General features: G+C 38.7%; 1 protein-coding gene across 15 annotated transcripts in view; it reads right to left on the bottom strand.

The window, feature by feature from the left end:
* The window catches only part of KMT2C (lysine methyltransferase 2C), a 188,627-nt gene that overhangs the window by 139,575 nt on the left and 30,972 nt on the right, over window positions 1-18,080 (bottom strand). For all 15 annotated transcript variants that reach the window (XM_056485255.1, XM_056485264.1, XM_056485259.1 and 12 more), the window contains one exon: window positions 2,142-2,230. In XM_056485255.1, the coding sequence (XP_056341230.1) occupies window positions 2,142-2,230 (89 nt within the window). The remainder of the gene's footprint in view (window positions 1-2,141; window positions 2,231-18,080) is intronic.

Here is an 18,080-nt window from a genome sequence, read left to right as displayed (position 1 = left end):
CTCTATCTAACAGCTCAACATGCTAATGCTCTTTCAAGTCTATTTTGGTTCTCCTGCAAAAATGGGATTTCAGACCTATGTATTTTTACTAGGCATCTTTTCAGTGAGAAGTACAGTCTGTAAATCCATCCTGGGCTCAGCACTGAAGGGATGGTACCTCACTTCCAGCAGAAGACCTGGTGGAGTCTTGTTCCATTGGGATTTCCAGCAGTGTAGCTCCTACTACCCATACCTTTAGAAATGGGTATCAGCCCTCTGTGACACTCAGGATTGTTGGGATGAAAAATAATGAAGAGACTTATGTATATGCAATCCCAGAGCCTTAAAAATAATTATGTCTCTCTCTCTTCTGAATAAAAAAGTGTTCTCAGGTTTCTGTTGAGGAATTGTGTTAAAAATGACAAAAGCAAAAAAAAAAAAAAAAATACAGTTATCACTGAATTCCCTACACAGTAGTGTACCAATTGTTAAATTTGAATTTCTTTTGGTTTTTTTTCTTTTTAAACCATATTTATAATTTATAAAACTTATGTCTTTAGGGGGACACTTTCTGTCGCCTTCACTGACTTTTATAAGACTGCTTCCACCACCTAGGATAGGAATACTAATCATCATCATCACAACATAATAATAATGATGTAATAATAGAACTAGTCTTCCTTTACCCTACTCTGTTTTTCTACACACAAATACCTGCTCCAACTTTTTCACATATTTATTAGCTTATTAACTAGCAATTACCTACTTGTGGAAGCAGCAAAAGATCACCCAAGTTCACTACTACCAGCAGTTTTACTTGCAGAGGCAAAAAAACAATGGGCAGAATAAAACAATGAAACACTTTTGTATTAAGCCTTAATCTAGGCTCCCTCCAAACGCCATTACCATTTAAATTCAACCCAAATTGTGACTACACACCCCTGACACTCCCCAAAGCCTTGAGTCACAAGCACAAAGCCTTCTCAGCATCATTCCACATCTGGCAAGTAGGAAGCAAGTGACCAGCACACATAAAGCCCATCCTCAGGAGAATTTCAGCCAAATCCTCCTCCTCTGTGGCTTTCACTACAGCAGCCACGCTCCTGCATGGCCCATAAAAATGCTGCTGCAAAAATGGCTCTTTTCAGGCCCTCTATAAATCTAAACTAAGCACCAATCCTTGACTTCATCTTTAAGGTCTTCACTACTTTACCTCCTCCACTCAGCAGCTTTGAGAATAACTGGACACCTCTCTTAACTCATGGCACTTCCATGCCATTTCTGCCCTGACCACCAACTTCTGCTGTTCATGTCTCTGTGCTTCCTTCCACTTCTCTTATTACACTATAGGACCACCTCATTAAATTTATAAACCCTTAGGTCTCAATGCATTATAAAGGTTCTCAAGGTTTATTTCACAAGCTTCTACCAAGTGGCCATGGCATCATTGTTCTTGGTGGGTTTCATCCTTCTACACTCAGTCCCTGGTTAAAAACAGGCAAATGGCTACAGACACGTGCCTGGCAAGGAGATGGCAGCTCTTCACCATGGCCTTTATCTCATGTGTTGGCTCATCTGTTTGTCTCTTTAGGCTCCTGAACTGCCAGAACAGAAATCACAAACTGTTTCAACAGTATTTGGTCCAGAACAATGAGCTCCCTCTGGTAACTGAAGCATTTGGGTACCATCATAACAAATATTTACCAAAGTAAGAACAGAGATTTATCCTGTTCCCTAAGCAGCAGCAGGAAGCATTAGCATTTGGGTATCCTAGTTATCCCTTTGGTATATAATCTGTTGTAGTTAGCTGAAGATACAGGTCAATAAGTAGTAGTGTATTTTGGCATGTATTCCAAAAACAGCAGCTGCCACTTCAGAGCATTTATTTTTGTTAGATACAGCCTTGCAAAAGCAGGAAAAGAACCTCTACATACCTACACTACAAAGACATTCTCATTACACTATTTAAAAATACTAGCTTCAATAGCTTTAAATTAATATAGGTTTGAATATAGACTTTGCTCCTTTTAAATCTGCCCAAATGCACTTCTCATACTACAAAATGGAGTAACTATTTCTTGTCTACCAAAGTCCCACATAACTAAATGCATTTTTGAGAGAGAAGCAATACCCACAGAGCATCAGTGCTATATTCTCAGTACCTGTTTCCACAGTGTTTTCTGTTTCTGCTGCCTCCAAACCATCCATACTGTCTTCATCCTCCACTGCAGTTTTTCCTCTACTCCGAGGCCTGCAAACATAAGAAGGAAAAACTCTTTTTAGACTGAAAGCATTTGTAAAACTAGGATTTAAATCATTTTGGGGGATAAATGTCAGCACTTAATTATGTAGCATTCAAGCTAACCCATGATTGCAGTGTTGAACAAACTGGAAGCTTCCTCCCATTTTTTTCCCATTCCAGGTTTATGTCCCCAGCAAGGTACACTTGAATCAGCAGTTGGCCTCTGAAGTTTCTTTGATTCTTCTTACAAGAAAAATACAATAATGAACTTTTACTGATCAAACAACAGACTAACTCAGCCAGCATCCTGTCTGCTCCATGTAACATATAACTATAGAGAGGTAAGAGAGAACACAATCCAACATCTGGGCAGTAGCTACTATAAAATAGAGACTGATCCATGCACAGTGCTCTTGGGAGAAATATCCATAGAATAATAATGATGCTAAAGCAATGAAACTGAAACACACATTATTTTCAATGAAACAATATTTTGACACATGAAGTAAAACGTTATGAGAGATGACTAGATGTCATCACATTTAAAAAGTCATCACGTGAGGACAGCCTGTCATAACTAAAATACCTGGCAGATTTGTTTCAATTTCAACCAAGGTCTGATGGAAAGCAGACAGGTTTGTGCCACAAATTCCAGCCTTTTTTCCCTGCCTGGCTCTTCAGCAACTATCATGGTGGGCTGTTGAGAAGCCCAGGCATCCAGATTCCCAGCTGTTCAGCAGCCCATTTGAAAGGGAGCCAAGAGCTTGGCAACTTGCCTCCCAAATTTTCAGGCTACTTGGCAACCTGCCTGGCATGCTGACGGAAAGCCTGGGAGACCCTGGGAGCTGCTGATTCCAAGTACACAAATTTTGAGTGGTTTGGGGCATCTCAGCAGTTCCAAAGTCCCAGAGCTCCCAGGCAACCATTCACCCAACCAACATGCCCTGAATCGGGATGGCACGCAGGCCAGCACACAGGCACCCCGCCTGCCCCCCCAGACAAAACCCCTCCAGTTCCTCTTTCACTGAGGATTCTGAAAGGTTTGGGTTTAGTTCTACATTGGGGAGAAAAGGTTTTGGGCTTTTTTTTTTTTTAAGTGATTAAATCATTCCAAAACCAGCATTTCCTTTTTTTGTACAGTGTGTTACAGCACTTTGGTCCATCCAAACTGCTTCCGCAGGATGGATCTGCTAAATCAGCTACAGAAGAAATGCTACCATGCAATGCCTTTGGTTCTCTTGGATCTAAGAACTGGGCACAACAGAAGCCATCTCTAGAATCTGCACAGGTTGCTCTCCTGCTGGAAGAGGATTGACTCTCTTGGACTACCTAACAAGACAACCCCTTCAGATTGCGTAGGGACCATTTTAGTCTCTGTGCAGGAGGGAAAGAATTAAAATGAGGCTCAAACCCAAGTCTGAAAACCTCCCACTCAATTTACAATGGAGCTGAGGGAAAGAGAAAAGCAAGAAGAGATTAAGGACAGGAAAACTTGGCATCTCAAAAAAATTTGTTCAGGATAATGCTGAAAAAGTGAGCACTGTGGGAACCCTAGGGATTACAAGGTTATCATTCCTCTTGCCTGCTTATCCATAAGCACTGACTGCACACTCAGAACACACAAAATACTTAACAACCTTCTTATGACAGACAGAAGCATCCCCTTCACTTTTATGCCACTTTAAAGCTCCCAGTGTAGTCTCTTAAAACCCACATGTCACAAAAATTGAAACCAGAATAAACTGCACAGTGACCAGAAGAAACTGCCCTGCACTCCTCCCTGCAGCCACTGCATCAGCCCAAGTGACCAGTGAGCTAGCTGGAATCTGGAAGTGGGAAGGACACAAACACTGCTGGCAGCAGCATCTGAGATGGTCACAGATGGATTCCCATCCATAACAAAGAACAGGGAGCAGAGCAAATGCATTGTTCCAGCCACTGGATGGAACAGGCTCTTCCAGCAAGGCTGAGATACAGCAAGGAAGGCAACACTCCTCTAACACTTAGAAAAACAAAGCAGCAGGTAAAGAGCCAAAAATTTAATTTCTTGCAGTTCTTCACAACATCCCAGCACATCATCCAGCACTCAGTGAAAGGATGAGAATGCAGGTGAGTGAAAACACTTCCCTTAGTGTAGGAATGCTCAAAAGCTTTACAGAGCACAATCAGCTAAGGACAGGGATTATTTCTAAATCCTATCCCAATTATTCTTCTACCAACTACCTGTCTGCCATGCAAAGTTACAAGTCTGTACTAAACAAGGGTTACTGTGAAATCATCACAAACATAAATGATAATTCTGCTTTTTCATGGGTACCCCTTTTCAGTATTCCCCAACGCAATCCTGGAGGTAAAACTTGCTGGATAGTGGAAGATTATGATTGTTTATTTAATAATTTACAGATGAGTTTATATATTCTAATAAACTACACTTCATGTATTAAACACCAAAGTACCTCACAAAGCCTTTTTAAACATTTTGTTTAAACAAGAGCAGTATTTGCACCTTGAACTCCCTATCGTATTTTAGCAACCTATTTAACACCAAGGAAAAGCAGAGGTTTCAATTAATTAAACATAATTGCTTCTTCCAGCAGAAGATATAACCATGGCTGGTGTTTTCTTGCAATTCCCCTCCCCCAAATATTCTACAAGAAGGCTTTTTTATGTTGTGCAGGTTTTAAATAAAACTGAAGAAACAGCAGAAAACATGGCAAATTATATCATTTACTTATTTTTGCTGGTTACATCCATTTCCCAATCATCAGAAGAGATTTTATAGCCTACAAATTTATGTTTGGCTTAGAACAAAAAAATAATTCAAGTCACAAAACAGTGAAATATACACTGCACTGACAACTATAATTTAATGTTTCCACAGCAAATGCCATTTCAGAAGGCCATATAGCATACCTAATCGCTGCAATCAGCATTTGTAGTAAGAATGGATTGTTTCATGTTACTTGCATTACTTTACACATTTTAGCTCATAATTTTATACATTAAACTTTTAGCTGGTTTGTCCCACTGACAAACCCTGTTAATTATTTTAAAATTTTTCTTTCTACTTATTTCTACTTGCCCTTAAATACAGTGGGAAAAACAGCCTGTGCCCTGTTCTTTGCCTGGGATTTGGTTTCCTCTCAAGTTCATCCTTCTGAAGGAGGATGTGAGAAGGCAATGGGGGAAAGATGATGCTGGGGAACCAGTTTTTGGTGCCTTAAAGCAATTATGGAACAACAGCCTGTGACTATTGCCCATTACCCACACAAAGCCAGGCAGTCCTGAACCATAATTGCTGTACTGAACACTACAATCTCAGTTCTGCTCTAGATCTTGAAGCCCAGCCCAAACTTTCTGAACAGGAGGAGCAACTACATCACCCTTCCACACATCACAGCAGAACCTTCAGCAGCTCTGGATAGCAGAAGTATTGAACACAGATGAGCCACATCTCCTACAGCTCACAACAGAACCAGAACAAAATGTACAGGCAGAGCCTGACCAACACACACTCTGCCAGAAAACAATAAATATTAGTCAGTGGGCAGGCAGGGAGCTTGGTACGCGGCTGAAGCGCTGCCAAGGTCCCTGCCACGGCTTCCTCACCCGCCTTTTTCCTACAACAGAGTTCAATTTAGAAAGGAAAAAAACAAGAGTATGTCTATTTCTGCTCAAAAGAACAGATCCACAGAGAGAAATATAACTTCTTGAAGTGTTCAATGCACATTCAGTATTTTATGGAATAAAGTCAACAACAAAGACATAACTATTTAGGACTTTATAGACAAAACTTTTTTAGAAATACAGAACTCCATTTGAATATAATTACTGTCTATGATAATTTTACTCCTGCTTCCATAAAACAGTGTCATTTATCAAAATCCTTTGTGACCTACTCCTAAATTTTTTATCAATTAGCTTTTTTAGCTAATGCCTTTCATTAATCTCCATCTTTAAATATACCATGGTAAACAAAAATCTCATAGTTCTTCTCTGGGTAAGCAACTAATTAAATTTAGCCCAGAGGGGGGGAAAAAGCCCAGAAAATCCTTTTGCAGGGCTCAGCAGAGCATTAGATACTCCCTTTGGACAGGGGGAAAGCCCTGCTGAGGCTGTCTCAAAGCCCTGAGGATTTGGGTAACACTGGGAGATCACCAAGCACCTGAGTGGCTTCTCTGAATGCACGGAGAGCAGTACAGGAGAAAATGGAAAAGTCTCTTATTCACCAGACAGTAATGAGATACTGTTTCTTTTTTTCTCTTTTCTGCATGATTGGGGTTTTTTTGCTGTTTTTTGAAAGGTCACAGCAATAGCACCATAACTGGACAAGTACAATGTAGGTCAAAAGTGCATCTTGGATCTTATTCATTCTTTCCACAAAGTGATCAGGAATAAGGCCATGGGCCAACATTTCCTGGAACCACATTAAATAACTGACAAAGCTACTATCCTCAGATGCCTGTCACTGCCAGGCCTAGTTTATGATTACCCAGAAGTTATTGCCAGACACCAGTTTCTATAAGTCTTCCCTAAGCTACCAACAAAATCACATGACAGCTTGCTGAAGAGCATCTATCAGAATTACCATACTCACCCCATGCATTTTGGACCAGGCTTATAAAAACAGGTACACATGATCCACTCAAGAGTTGACTCCTTTTTCCAAAATGCTGAAACCTCTACATCATTCAGAAAACAAACCACCTTCCTTCGCATGCTTTGCAAACCATGGAGCAAACTGATGGTACTAAATATATAAAACAGGGCCAATAACCTTAAAAAGCAGTGTAACATCTGGGATACAGTAACATCCTAAACCAGCACAGATGTCTTGTTAAATGAACATCTGTCTGCAGCCTTAGCTGGAAGATGGTACAGGAATGATTTATAAAAAGGTTCAATTAGTGCTGCCATCAGCACGGCTGGTCACAAATTAACGTTCACAGGCACTTTCACAAGTGAAAGCTGTTACCCTCTTTTCAAGAATCTTTTTAACAGGTGTGCAAAAGCCACATGCTCCCACTACACTATTACTGAACCGTAGAGTCCTAAATACAGCTGTAAAAGTTTAACTGTGCTTAAGTAGAGGCTAAAATACCCAAGGTTCAGCTGGTAGCCCCAAGCAAAGAGAATCACAGCAAGCAAGAATCAGTTCATGGGAAAACCTATCAGGAAAATAGGTATTTTTTCCCCTCTCTAAACACTACTCTTTATTACTTCTAGGAGTTGAGGAAATTCTACATCCAAGTCTGGATAAAATGAAGAGCACAGCTTTGGAAGAAAGGAAGATGCCACCAAGCTAGAATTAACTTCAACAGCCTTAAACATTACCAAGACTAAAATAGGAAACTTGTTCTTATATTGACTCCAGCTTCAAACTGATTCCCATTTAAAGATTCTTCACATGATTTTTAACTGAGCCATCAGTAACAGGTGAAAATGTTTTCTGCATATGCCCTCACTCTCCACTGTTTTCTTCTGTACATGGTAAAAAACAAGAATGCAACATTGTAGTTTCTTCCTATTTACTTATGCTATATATGTGTATACAAAATGCTGAGGGATCCTGATGCATGGGAAAGATGTGCAACAGAAACATGACAAGTGAAAGGTGACAAAAAGTTGACCGTTAACTAATAGAGAGAAGTGAAAACTTTCTTGTTTAACATCTGCTGAACCAGACTTTTTAATTTGCAAAATCTTCAGTTTCATTGTTAAAACATCCCAAAAATACAATTGATATTGCCTATTAGTCTCCTGGTACAATCAGAGAGAAGTGTGTTTCTTACTACTTTAAATTTATAAAGCATAATAATATTTAATATTTAATAAATTACTACATAAAAGTGACCCAGCTTACATTTAAAACCAAAACATTGCAACTTCCCATCTTACACCTCCTCTAACCAGTAACGATCGAAAAAACATTATTCAGTCACTCAACGTTATTCCTTTACTCGGGCTAAAACATCTTCAGAGCTGAAACTTTTTTACATCTATATTTCATGCAGTTACTACTGAGAGCAATAAACACCTGAAAAAAATATTATAGCCTTTGAGATCAGAGATGTCCAAGAAAAAGTGCAAAAAGAACCTAACTCCACTAGACAATTCTCACCTTAACTTTTCCAGAACTTCCCTGTGACAGGGAGATTTGTCAAAGATTTTCTACACTGCCCACAGAAATGCAAATAGAATCCTTTTTAAGATTATTTGTACTGAATATCACAGATGCATCGTTGCTTTCATTCTAGAGTACAGTCACTGTTGACACAGTAAGCAATTGCAAAGGAAACCCACTGGTAAATGCAGAGCTCTTGAGAAACAAGGCTGTCCTGAGAGGCTGGGAGTGAAGTATCAAAATGAATCTGCAGTGCATAGTTCTAGCAATTTAAAAGCCAAATAAATTAGTACTTTTAAGCAAATGTGAAGTTTGGTTTATCTGTATTTTTTACTTCAAGTGTCCTCACACAGTTACCTGTACTACGGAGGCTCTCAGGCCCATATTGGTGCAAAATTACTTTCCATGGGAGACTGAGAGAAGTCAAACAGGACGTGCTGCCTGCAGGCACTCATCAGAGGACTGTGTACCCAAATCAAAGAGCATTAGGAATGTCATCCCACGTTAAAAAAATCTCAGTCTCAACTCAGTTTTGGAGAAGGTCACCAGATCCAGGAGGCTGAAGCTGCACTCTGTTGAGTGATGAGGCTAGTCTGGACAAAGCCACCATATTCAGTATTTTCTCTGTTCATCCCTGATGTTATTTACAGTTGTTCAGTTTGTGTCTGGAAATGCTCTTTTGAGATACAAAGCTGATGAAGACTATCATACCTGAAACAGAGCTTTACTAACAGTATCTAGACCATAAAGTCTTCTTCACAACTTGTTACCCATTTGAGAACATCCTCAGTGGGTTGGGAAGAGACACAGAGGGTCACACCAGCCAAAGATCAAACCAGGAAGATTCAGTATCACTGATTACCACTTCATGAACAATTGCTGGTACATAAAATATTACATTTTTCACATGAGCCCATAAAATACCCATGAAGTTACAAGCTCTGCTACAGCCAGTTATGGCCTGAGACACTGACAATAAGCCTACCACACTGCAAGGACTTCTGCACATCCTTCTGTGATAGCATTACATGAGAAAATCTGAGTTGGATGTTCGAAGCGTGAAGCCAGGCTGCCTGGCTCCATACTTGTATGGACTTCAGATTTGGAGACAGTTCCAATAACTGAATGAGAAATCATATAAAAGGCTTTCAGATCTTTCAGCTTTCTTTTTTACTTTTCAAACTGATTGCTTAGACGTCTATAAATTCTCTAAGTGAAAATTGCTTTCAGTCAAATATCTGTCACATTAACCCAGCAATGCACTGCATCAGAAACTGCTACAGGTTCTTCTTTCTCAAGAACAACATTCCCACTGATACGTAGCCTCATTTATAGTTCTAGTTCTGCAACACAAAACATTTTACAAATAGACCTGAACAATTATACACTTTTCAGAAAAAATTGCAGAAGAACTTGAGATGCAATTACAACACATTATATATTTGCAGTTTTACACAAACTACATCCTTTCTATATTTGTTACCAATGCACTTGGCCATATTCACTAACATAACGATTAGAACAGCATACCAGAATTGCAGCACTTGCAGTATTTTTTAAAACCTTTTGAAGAATCAAATTAAGACAACTTTCTGGAAGAACCAAGAGCTACCAAGTAGAGGCACCTGCAAATTCCCAATCCCAGCAAGTTCAGTTCATATACCTGGCTCCAGATTTGATATTGGCTCTACCTTTTCTAACTCCTCCAGATAACACTCAGTGTTGTTACTCTTTGGTAAATTCTCTAAATAATGTTTAGCAAGTCCACTGATTGTTTTCACATGTTCTCTTTTGACAGACAAACAGAATGAGATGGTAACATGAACAGCTGAGAGACCACTGGCACTGTCAAGAGCACACATTTCTAACCTCTGCAAGACTTCCACGTGTGACAAATTCAACCCGCCCCATTCAGCATCGCTCTTGTCCACACTCCTCAATCCTCTAAGTGAACAAAATTGCATCAAAATATGCTACTGCACCAAACACTGCATTTTCCTGACAGGAAGAGTAAGCATCCACTTTGATCCGAACATGAGATTTGTTTCTCCATGACGACGGGCTATGCCAAGTTATAACTCCTCCAATCTTGTGAACAGCCATGGTGCCCAGAATGCTTTACCCACATCAGCACCAAGCTCAAATCTTTTTTAAGATTTATCCAGCTCCTTGTTCTTTCACAAGCTGCAAGGTTTGCCTGCTACTCTCTTTTGAATAAAGGTGGCAATACAATGGTAAGGGCTGTAATTCTTATGTCTGGTGATTTCAAGATCCTGTACATAAAATTCAGCGGATCTGAGTCATCACGCATGAGAAACAGCTGCCAAGTACTTGGAACTTGGTAGAAGTTTTGGTCTCTGTGAACAGATTTTTGTAATTTTAGCACCATTAATTAGAAGTCATTTTCAAAGATTTCCTTTTGGAACTCTGCAGTCTGACAGAGTCTTATCACAGGAACATCGTGAAGATTCTTGCAAAGTGCATTTGTCTCCTTAAGTTAAATATCCTCACTGGATATATTTAGGTGTCAGGTGAAGGCTGTGCTCTCTGTCACTCAGCCACACAAAGTGCAGGTATACTAATCCAATAATCTAATACTAAATACTGAAGTTTTTACTCAGAAAAGTGTTTTTATACCCAGCAAGTGCAGTCTGCATACACTGATTACACAGTGTTGTAACCACTGCTTTTATTCATCATTAATTCAGCTCGGACACTCAAAAAAGGATGCAAATACTCAACTATTTCGTGTTTTAGATAAACTAACCCCACTCACACATCATTTTGAGAGGTTTCCAGATCTTACATCTATCAAAATGCATCAGTTAGTTCAGAACATGTCATGCTTTCTCAATGAATAAAGCTCAGAATCTTTTGTCTCAAGTCACTTTCGCTAATGTCTTTGGACTTCAGAGCAAACACAAGTCTTCCTGTAGATTACATGAAAAGTAACTCCATCTCTTACATTTTTGAAATGTTTCTGATGCCACTAATACAACAAAAAAACCACAACACCTTTCTCTCCCTCAGGTATGTGTTAGAGGATTTCCTGAGAAAGGCATCTGTCCACCAGTCTCACCTGAAACTATGTTTTAAGAAGCAAAGAAGAACCTATGGTCAGCAATTTCAGTGTATTTAGTCTTAAACAAGCCCTTAAGCTTCACCTAGAAGGATCAGGACATGAAAGGAAGGGCAGTACCCAAAGAGCTATAAATAACCTGCTTTTATACAAGATGTTGGCCTAGAATACATTAGATAGAATTTTCTTTATAATACTCAAATTAATTGATGGCATGTAAGAAAAGTAGTTCTTGCATGTCAACCACAGTTTGTCATTACCCATCTAAAATGGATTTAGACAGGAAAAAAAACAGAAATGAATGTCATATCACCACGTATCTTTTCCATCTGTTAGCACCCTTAGTGCTCCTTATAAAGAAATGCATTTTTTATTTCAGATAATGTCAACAAGTATTATGAAATATTTCTCTTTCAATAAAACTGCTAAACCTAGGAAAGCCAAAGGGAAAAAACACAAGATCTGCTCACTAATTAAAAATCCATTAAAACTTAGTCAGAAGGCTTGGAAAACCTCAGAAGAGTAAAAATAGGTCTAAGAAGAAAATGGGCAATGGAATCAGATGGGTGTCAGTGTGTATTTATAATTCACATGAATTGTTTTTCTTTTAACAAAATTGTTTTCAAACTAGATGTGAATCCTAAAAGCCAGATCATGGAAACTATTTTTATACCAGAGTAAATAAAAGTCTGGAAATACTATTGTGAAATATAAACAACAATATAAGTAGCATAATAAGCAACACTACATAGCACAGGCACAAGTAATACAGATCTTCAAACACATCTAAAAGCTTCTGTAGAAACAGGTATATCAATCTCTAGGGGTGTTGATGAGGTAGAAATTCTAAGGTTTTTGTTAGAAATTCTGCTAACAATTATGTGCCTAAACCTTTTCTTCATCCCTGAAGAGGAGTCTTCTAAACTGCAGACATAAATTTGCCTTCTGATAATCAGAGAGAGGTTACAAATAGCTCTAAGTAATTATAATAGAGAACTTTTAAACTTCTGTTCAAATGATTGTTTAATTACCATTATTATGTAGGACAATGATCATTGCTGTTCACCAACATTCTCAAAATTTCACCTGTTTTTATTAAAGACCACTACCAACTAAACCAAGCTGCTTTGTATATTTTTTCTCCACGCCAGACTTCAGCCCTTTAATATTAAATATACTAATTAAATATTATATTAAATTAAATTAAATATAAATTAAATATAATATACTATTTTTAAAATTATTTGGGCGTTTTAATTATTTTTTTCAAGTCTTGGTTCCTCATTTATTCAGTTTCCTATGAAATAAAACCTTTAAAAAAGTGAAGCTAATAAAAAGATGGGCCTCCCAGCACTTGATGCTAGAGGAGTTCTACCTGATGATCACCCTCCCCAGCCTGAGAAGGGATCAGGCTGTGTCAGAACTGCCAGCATGAGAGTGATCTACTGCTCAGCCTACATCACATGATCCAGGTCAGAGTTATAAACAAAATTGTCCCTGTGTCACATGAGAGGGGCACGTCCCCAGCGAACCCCACTGGAGCAGCTACTACAATGGAAGTCATCCAAGAGGACCAACTGATACCTCCAGGTCAAGTTCCTTTGAGGCCACCACCCAAGGACAAAAGGCTGCAAGCTCATTCCACTTACTGCCCTGCAACTTGCACAAGGTCCTCAAGTTCTGCAACTTCTCTCCAGTTCCACAAATATACTCAGTTCAAACATTGTTTTTTAATGTAATAGGAAACAAATTTTCAAAATCTATGTTCACTGCGGAGGAAAACATGAAAATGTTCATGATTCAAACATGCAGACCTGGCAACTTACAAGTTATACTAAGTTGAATTAACACTGATTGAATTTATACCCAGCAAAAGAGATAGTTTTCATCCACATCAGTTTGTTTCATTCATTAGAGGTTCATGAATGCCTGTGCTGGAAGCAGCCAGGGAGAAAAGCAGCAATAGGAAAGGGTTAATGGAGAAGGAGCAGAGAGAATAAAGCAAGTAAAGCTTCTTTTAGTGACAGTGCAAGCAACACTGTCTAAATGGATTTGGAAATCAGAGTCTGAATCCCTTTGCTTCCTAACTTTTCTCTTTTTTGCTAACTACCAGAAAAAAAGTAATGAAGACAATCAGAAATGATACTGCAGCTGATTTATAATGGGATATTTGTATATTTACCTAATCTTTTCTGAGCACAGACCTTCTGGAACGACAGCTTCTTAGATATTTATACTTTTATTTCAGCTTGCTTTTTACATATACACATATGCTTCTAATTAACATTTACAGCATGGAAATTCAGCTCTACTCACCAGACCACACCACAGAGCCTTAAAAATTATCTTAATCAAACATTTCAGAATTGCTTTCAGGTATAAAAAGCTGGCAGAGCAGCTCTGAATAGCTCTTATACTGGCAACCACTTGTGAAGATGACACAGACAGGGAAAGCACATACGTGTAGCTTAATGGCCCTAAAGCTACTCACATTTATCCAAGTACTGCCTTGGTGTCACGGCAGGACAGAGCTGTTCCTAGCTCACAGCCACACAAATTTCAGTATTAAAATAATTGTTTTTTTCTGAAGAGTATGCTGCATCTTTTTTTTTTTTTTTTTTTGCTCTGTTTTTGCACACTGAAATTTCTCCTTGAAGTACCAGAAAGCCTTTATGCTAACAAGAAGAACTACAATTGAGGTATGCCTTGTCCTCGGAACCTTAGAAATCATTTGTCTTTTGCAATCAATGTATTAAAGAGAGCGTTTTAAAAGAATCTTCCACCACAAAGGTGCTCAACATTCATTACACCATCCCTGGAAAAGCTGCTACAGGGAGTGCTATCAGCACAGAAGTCCAACTGCTCACAGATTCACTGGACACAATGCCAGAATCATTATCCATGTGAGACCAATATGCATAACTATCACTCAATAACCGTAATTGATTGAAGCCCGTCTTTCAGAAAGCCACTCACTCTGCCATTCCCTTTGTCATTTGTTCCTCCTTCTGAATTCGTGCTCATTTCCTTTGTGAACTTCTCTGGTTTCAGCTTTCAACCACTGGTGCTTGTCCCTTTTCCTCTTACACTAGGGATCCTTTAAGAACTCAGTATTTTCTCTGCCAGAGATACCATTTACTGTTCTCTAACTACTACTTGTTTTTAGGGTTTAAATCCCCCACCCCCATAGCCAAACATAACTCTGCCTTCCTCCCCAAAACAATTTTCTCCAAGCTTTCTACAATCTCCAGTCCGTTTCATGACTTTTTGCCAATATTTCGGTCTTTCTGCTGTGGATATCTGAATCACACTGAAATGGCAGCAGCAAATCTCACAATCTCTATGATAAACAGAGCTTCAGTGCACAGCCACAAACATCCCACACTCTAAATCTCTTGCCAGAAATGCTCCTTTCTGGACTGCAGCCCCATCCCTAAATCACTACACGGCAACACCATCCCCTCTCCTCATTCTGAAGAGCATTTTGTTTAACTGCTCTGCTCTGCCTCTTCCCTGTGCTCATCCATGTCACTCCATATACAGATTTCAACAGCAGTAATTGTTATTAATATTGACTAATACCAGACTTCACTGCTGGAGGACCACCCAAAAAACCCAAAGCAAAGCGATGACAGCTCCCAAAGACAACAAAGTGCTTGGTCAGCCAGTCCTTAAACCAATTACTGCAGGCTTTATTCCACTGAATAATTCAAACAAATAGTTTTAATCAGAGTATAATACACTGTTAAGCCCAGCACCTTTAAAGAAATCCATTTACATTACATCTTCATAGAAAACGACACATAAAGGACCACATCAGATGACCTAATATCTACATCAAAGGAAACTTTAAAACTCACAAAGTGGATAAAAGGATGAAAAGGAAGGGAAAGGATTGTTAAAAAGCCCACCAAACCTGCCTCTGAAGAACACAGCAAATATATTTATTTCTAAAACAAAAAGTATCCATTTCTGTCCAAAAGTCATGCCTTCCACGTTGTTGTCATTTCAGTGGGAACCACAGGATTTCACTGTATCACAGAAGCAAACAGTATGTATTTCAATATGCTTTGTAGCATAATAAAATATTCTACTGAAATTACAAGATCTAAAAAACAATTACTTTATTGCTTCTTACAACTTTTTCACTGTAAAATTCAACTCCAAGGTAGTAATTGGCAGGGACAAAATTATGTAGCAATTAGGGCATGACAGCAAAAGCAAACAAGAACTGAAAATGGGTTCGACACTTCTGGTAACAAGCAGGTAATTATCACAGCAGCTTGAAAGGGGCATAATCAACCAAACTGACATCATCCCTCCCACATAATAAAATGTGAAATCCCTTTACGTGCAGTGTAGCTCTTACACACAGCTGGTAAATGCTGCTAGTCTAGTCTCGATGTTTGTGTCTGCAGAGCAGCTGAGGTTACATTTGGGATGGTTCAAGAGTGGATAATTTTATTTATTTATTTAGGATGGTAATAGCTATTACAGGTTTTTATCCACTGTGGACTACAGATATTATCACTAGAAAACGCTACTTTATAAAATTGCCCTCTCTTTTCTGAGCATAACTTTGTTTTCAAAGTTCCTAAAAAGAGAAAACAAATCTCTGCTTACCATTACATTTCCACCACCATCTACAAGGTAAAACAGGCTTATTATTTTTAAAAATATAAAAAATAGAAAATTGCAAGTTTTAAATATGCTTCATTCTTAACTACTGCATTTGACCAGCAACACCTTTTTCCCCACTTTGCATTAGTTTAAACTGAGGTGTGAACATTAACTGTCCACTCAAAGCAGCACTGTGCCCTGGACATGCTTGCTGTTATCTCAACATAGTCTAACTGCAAAATAAACAGGGATGTATTCATCTTCATCATGCATTTGAAATAATTAAAATATGATTTTAAAAAACCTATTGACTTATCTGCTGTGCCCTTTCAGCACTATTTTACTATGGGATTCTCACTCTCATCAGCCCTGACTGACTCAATCAAAAGTGGTTGCTTCATCTGTTAGAGTTGGGGGGAACCTCCTTCTCCCGTTTTGTATATTCCTAACCTGTGTTCTTCTCCATTTTCTCTCTTTTTGTGTTGACAAATCCATTTACCTCCACATTGTCTGTCAATACCATTAACTCGCTGCTCCCACCTTTTTCCAGCTCATTAACAGCAAGGCTGAACCCAACACTAATCCCTAAGTCTGCTGTTAACTATTTCCACACAGCTCCCACCTTTCACATGGGTTGCACTCCTTGTTTCTTGGATACAAGCAATTTCAAACACACTGGAATTGCAGCTCAATTTGTATTGATTTTTCATGACAAATTTCCACAAAACATTTACAGAATATCTGCACCTATCATTTTGTAAACTGTGCTGCAAGTACCATAAGTAAAATGAATTATTAACCCTTCTTTTTCTCAACTTTAAAAACTCAGTGCTAACACATCTCAACATGAATTCTTTAGACAGCTGTTAAGCAATCTACTTTTTAATCAATTTTTTTTGTTATATTTAGACTTTTTCTTTTTTTTTTTCCCGCCCCCACAAAATCCTCACAAAGGTAACACAAAGCTGACTTCCTGGAGCTTCTGAAAAGTCTTAGGGCAGTTTTGAGTATTCCTTGTAAAAATTAAATTTGATGAGTGTGTAGCCTAAACAGGGCATGCCTTGACTTGTGGAAGATTTGATTTACTGACAAGTAAAGCACAACAAGAGATACTTAATTGCTGACTATATGTTACTGACATGATGAAGACGTTACTATTAAACCAAACCTTGACTTTTTTCCTGCATATCTGAACCATTTTAAATCTCTAATTATTTAAACAGGCTAAAACCATTCAAGATGTATGATCAAGAATTCTCTAAACTACAATAAAGTGATAAAAGTACAAGTTTATGAATTTAAAACTATACCATAGCAAAAGGAAACATTGACCTCAAAGCTAAAAGGGATAAGGAGTAAATAACTTTGGAAGTTGTGTGTAAACCAATAGCCATTAATAGGGCCTACTCCTTTCAAAACCAAAGCTTCTCTGAACATGGGGATTTTACTATGAGAATAAGAAAAACAGCTTTACAAGGAAACCTAGTGTGGGTCAAAGCAAAACTAACAGGACAACAGTGCAACATTCACCTGAAGTAAGAGGTAAGCTGCAGGTACCCTTCCCACAGTGAGGTTACTCTGCCAGGAGCCAGCTCCCAGACAGGATCTCCAGCACCTGAGCAGTGCCCTGGCAGAGCAGCAGGGCTGAGCAGCTGCAATGAAAGGCGATTGCCCAAGTCACTGCTGCCAGCTGAACAGATCTCTGACACCGTGGCCTTAAACACCCTGTAAACATAAAGCTAACTAGAAAGTTTCCATTACCAGCAAAACATGGGAAGGTAAATTATCAAGGAACAGGTCCTCAGAAGTGATGGGGTGGGAAACCTTCAGTAACCTTCACCACCTTCCCTTCCTCACTAATCTTTGTTGTTTTAGTGAGAGACTGCACCAGAAATCACTTTTTACTAAAAACTTAAAACTACAGCAGCATCCAGGAGCTACAGCACTGAGCATACTGGATAAGGATGTTCTATGATACTTCAATTCTAAAGACTTGGGGGAATATATAAGACTCACAGGAATTCCAGGCCCCATAA

The sequence above is a fragment of the Oenanthe melanoleuca genome, chromosome 2 (genome assembly GCF_029582105.1).
Source record: "Oenanthe melanoleuca isolate GR-GAL-2019-014 chromosome 2, OMel1.0, whole genome shotgun sequence".
NCBI lineage: Eukaryota > Metazoa > Chordata > Aves > Passeriformes > Muscicapidae > Oenanthe > Oenanthe melanoleuca.
The sequence above is the reverse complement of the archived record's forward strand: the minus strand, read 5'-3'. Positions and strand labels throughout refer to the sequence as shown.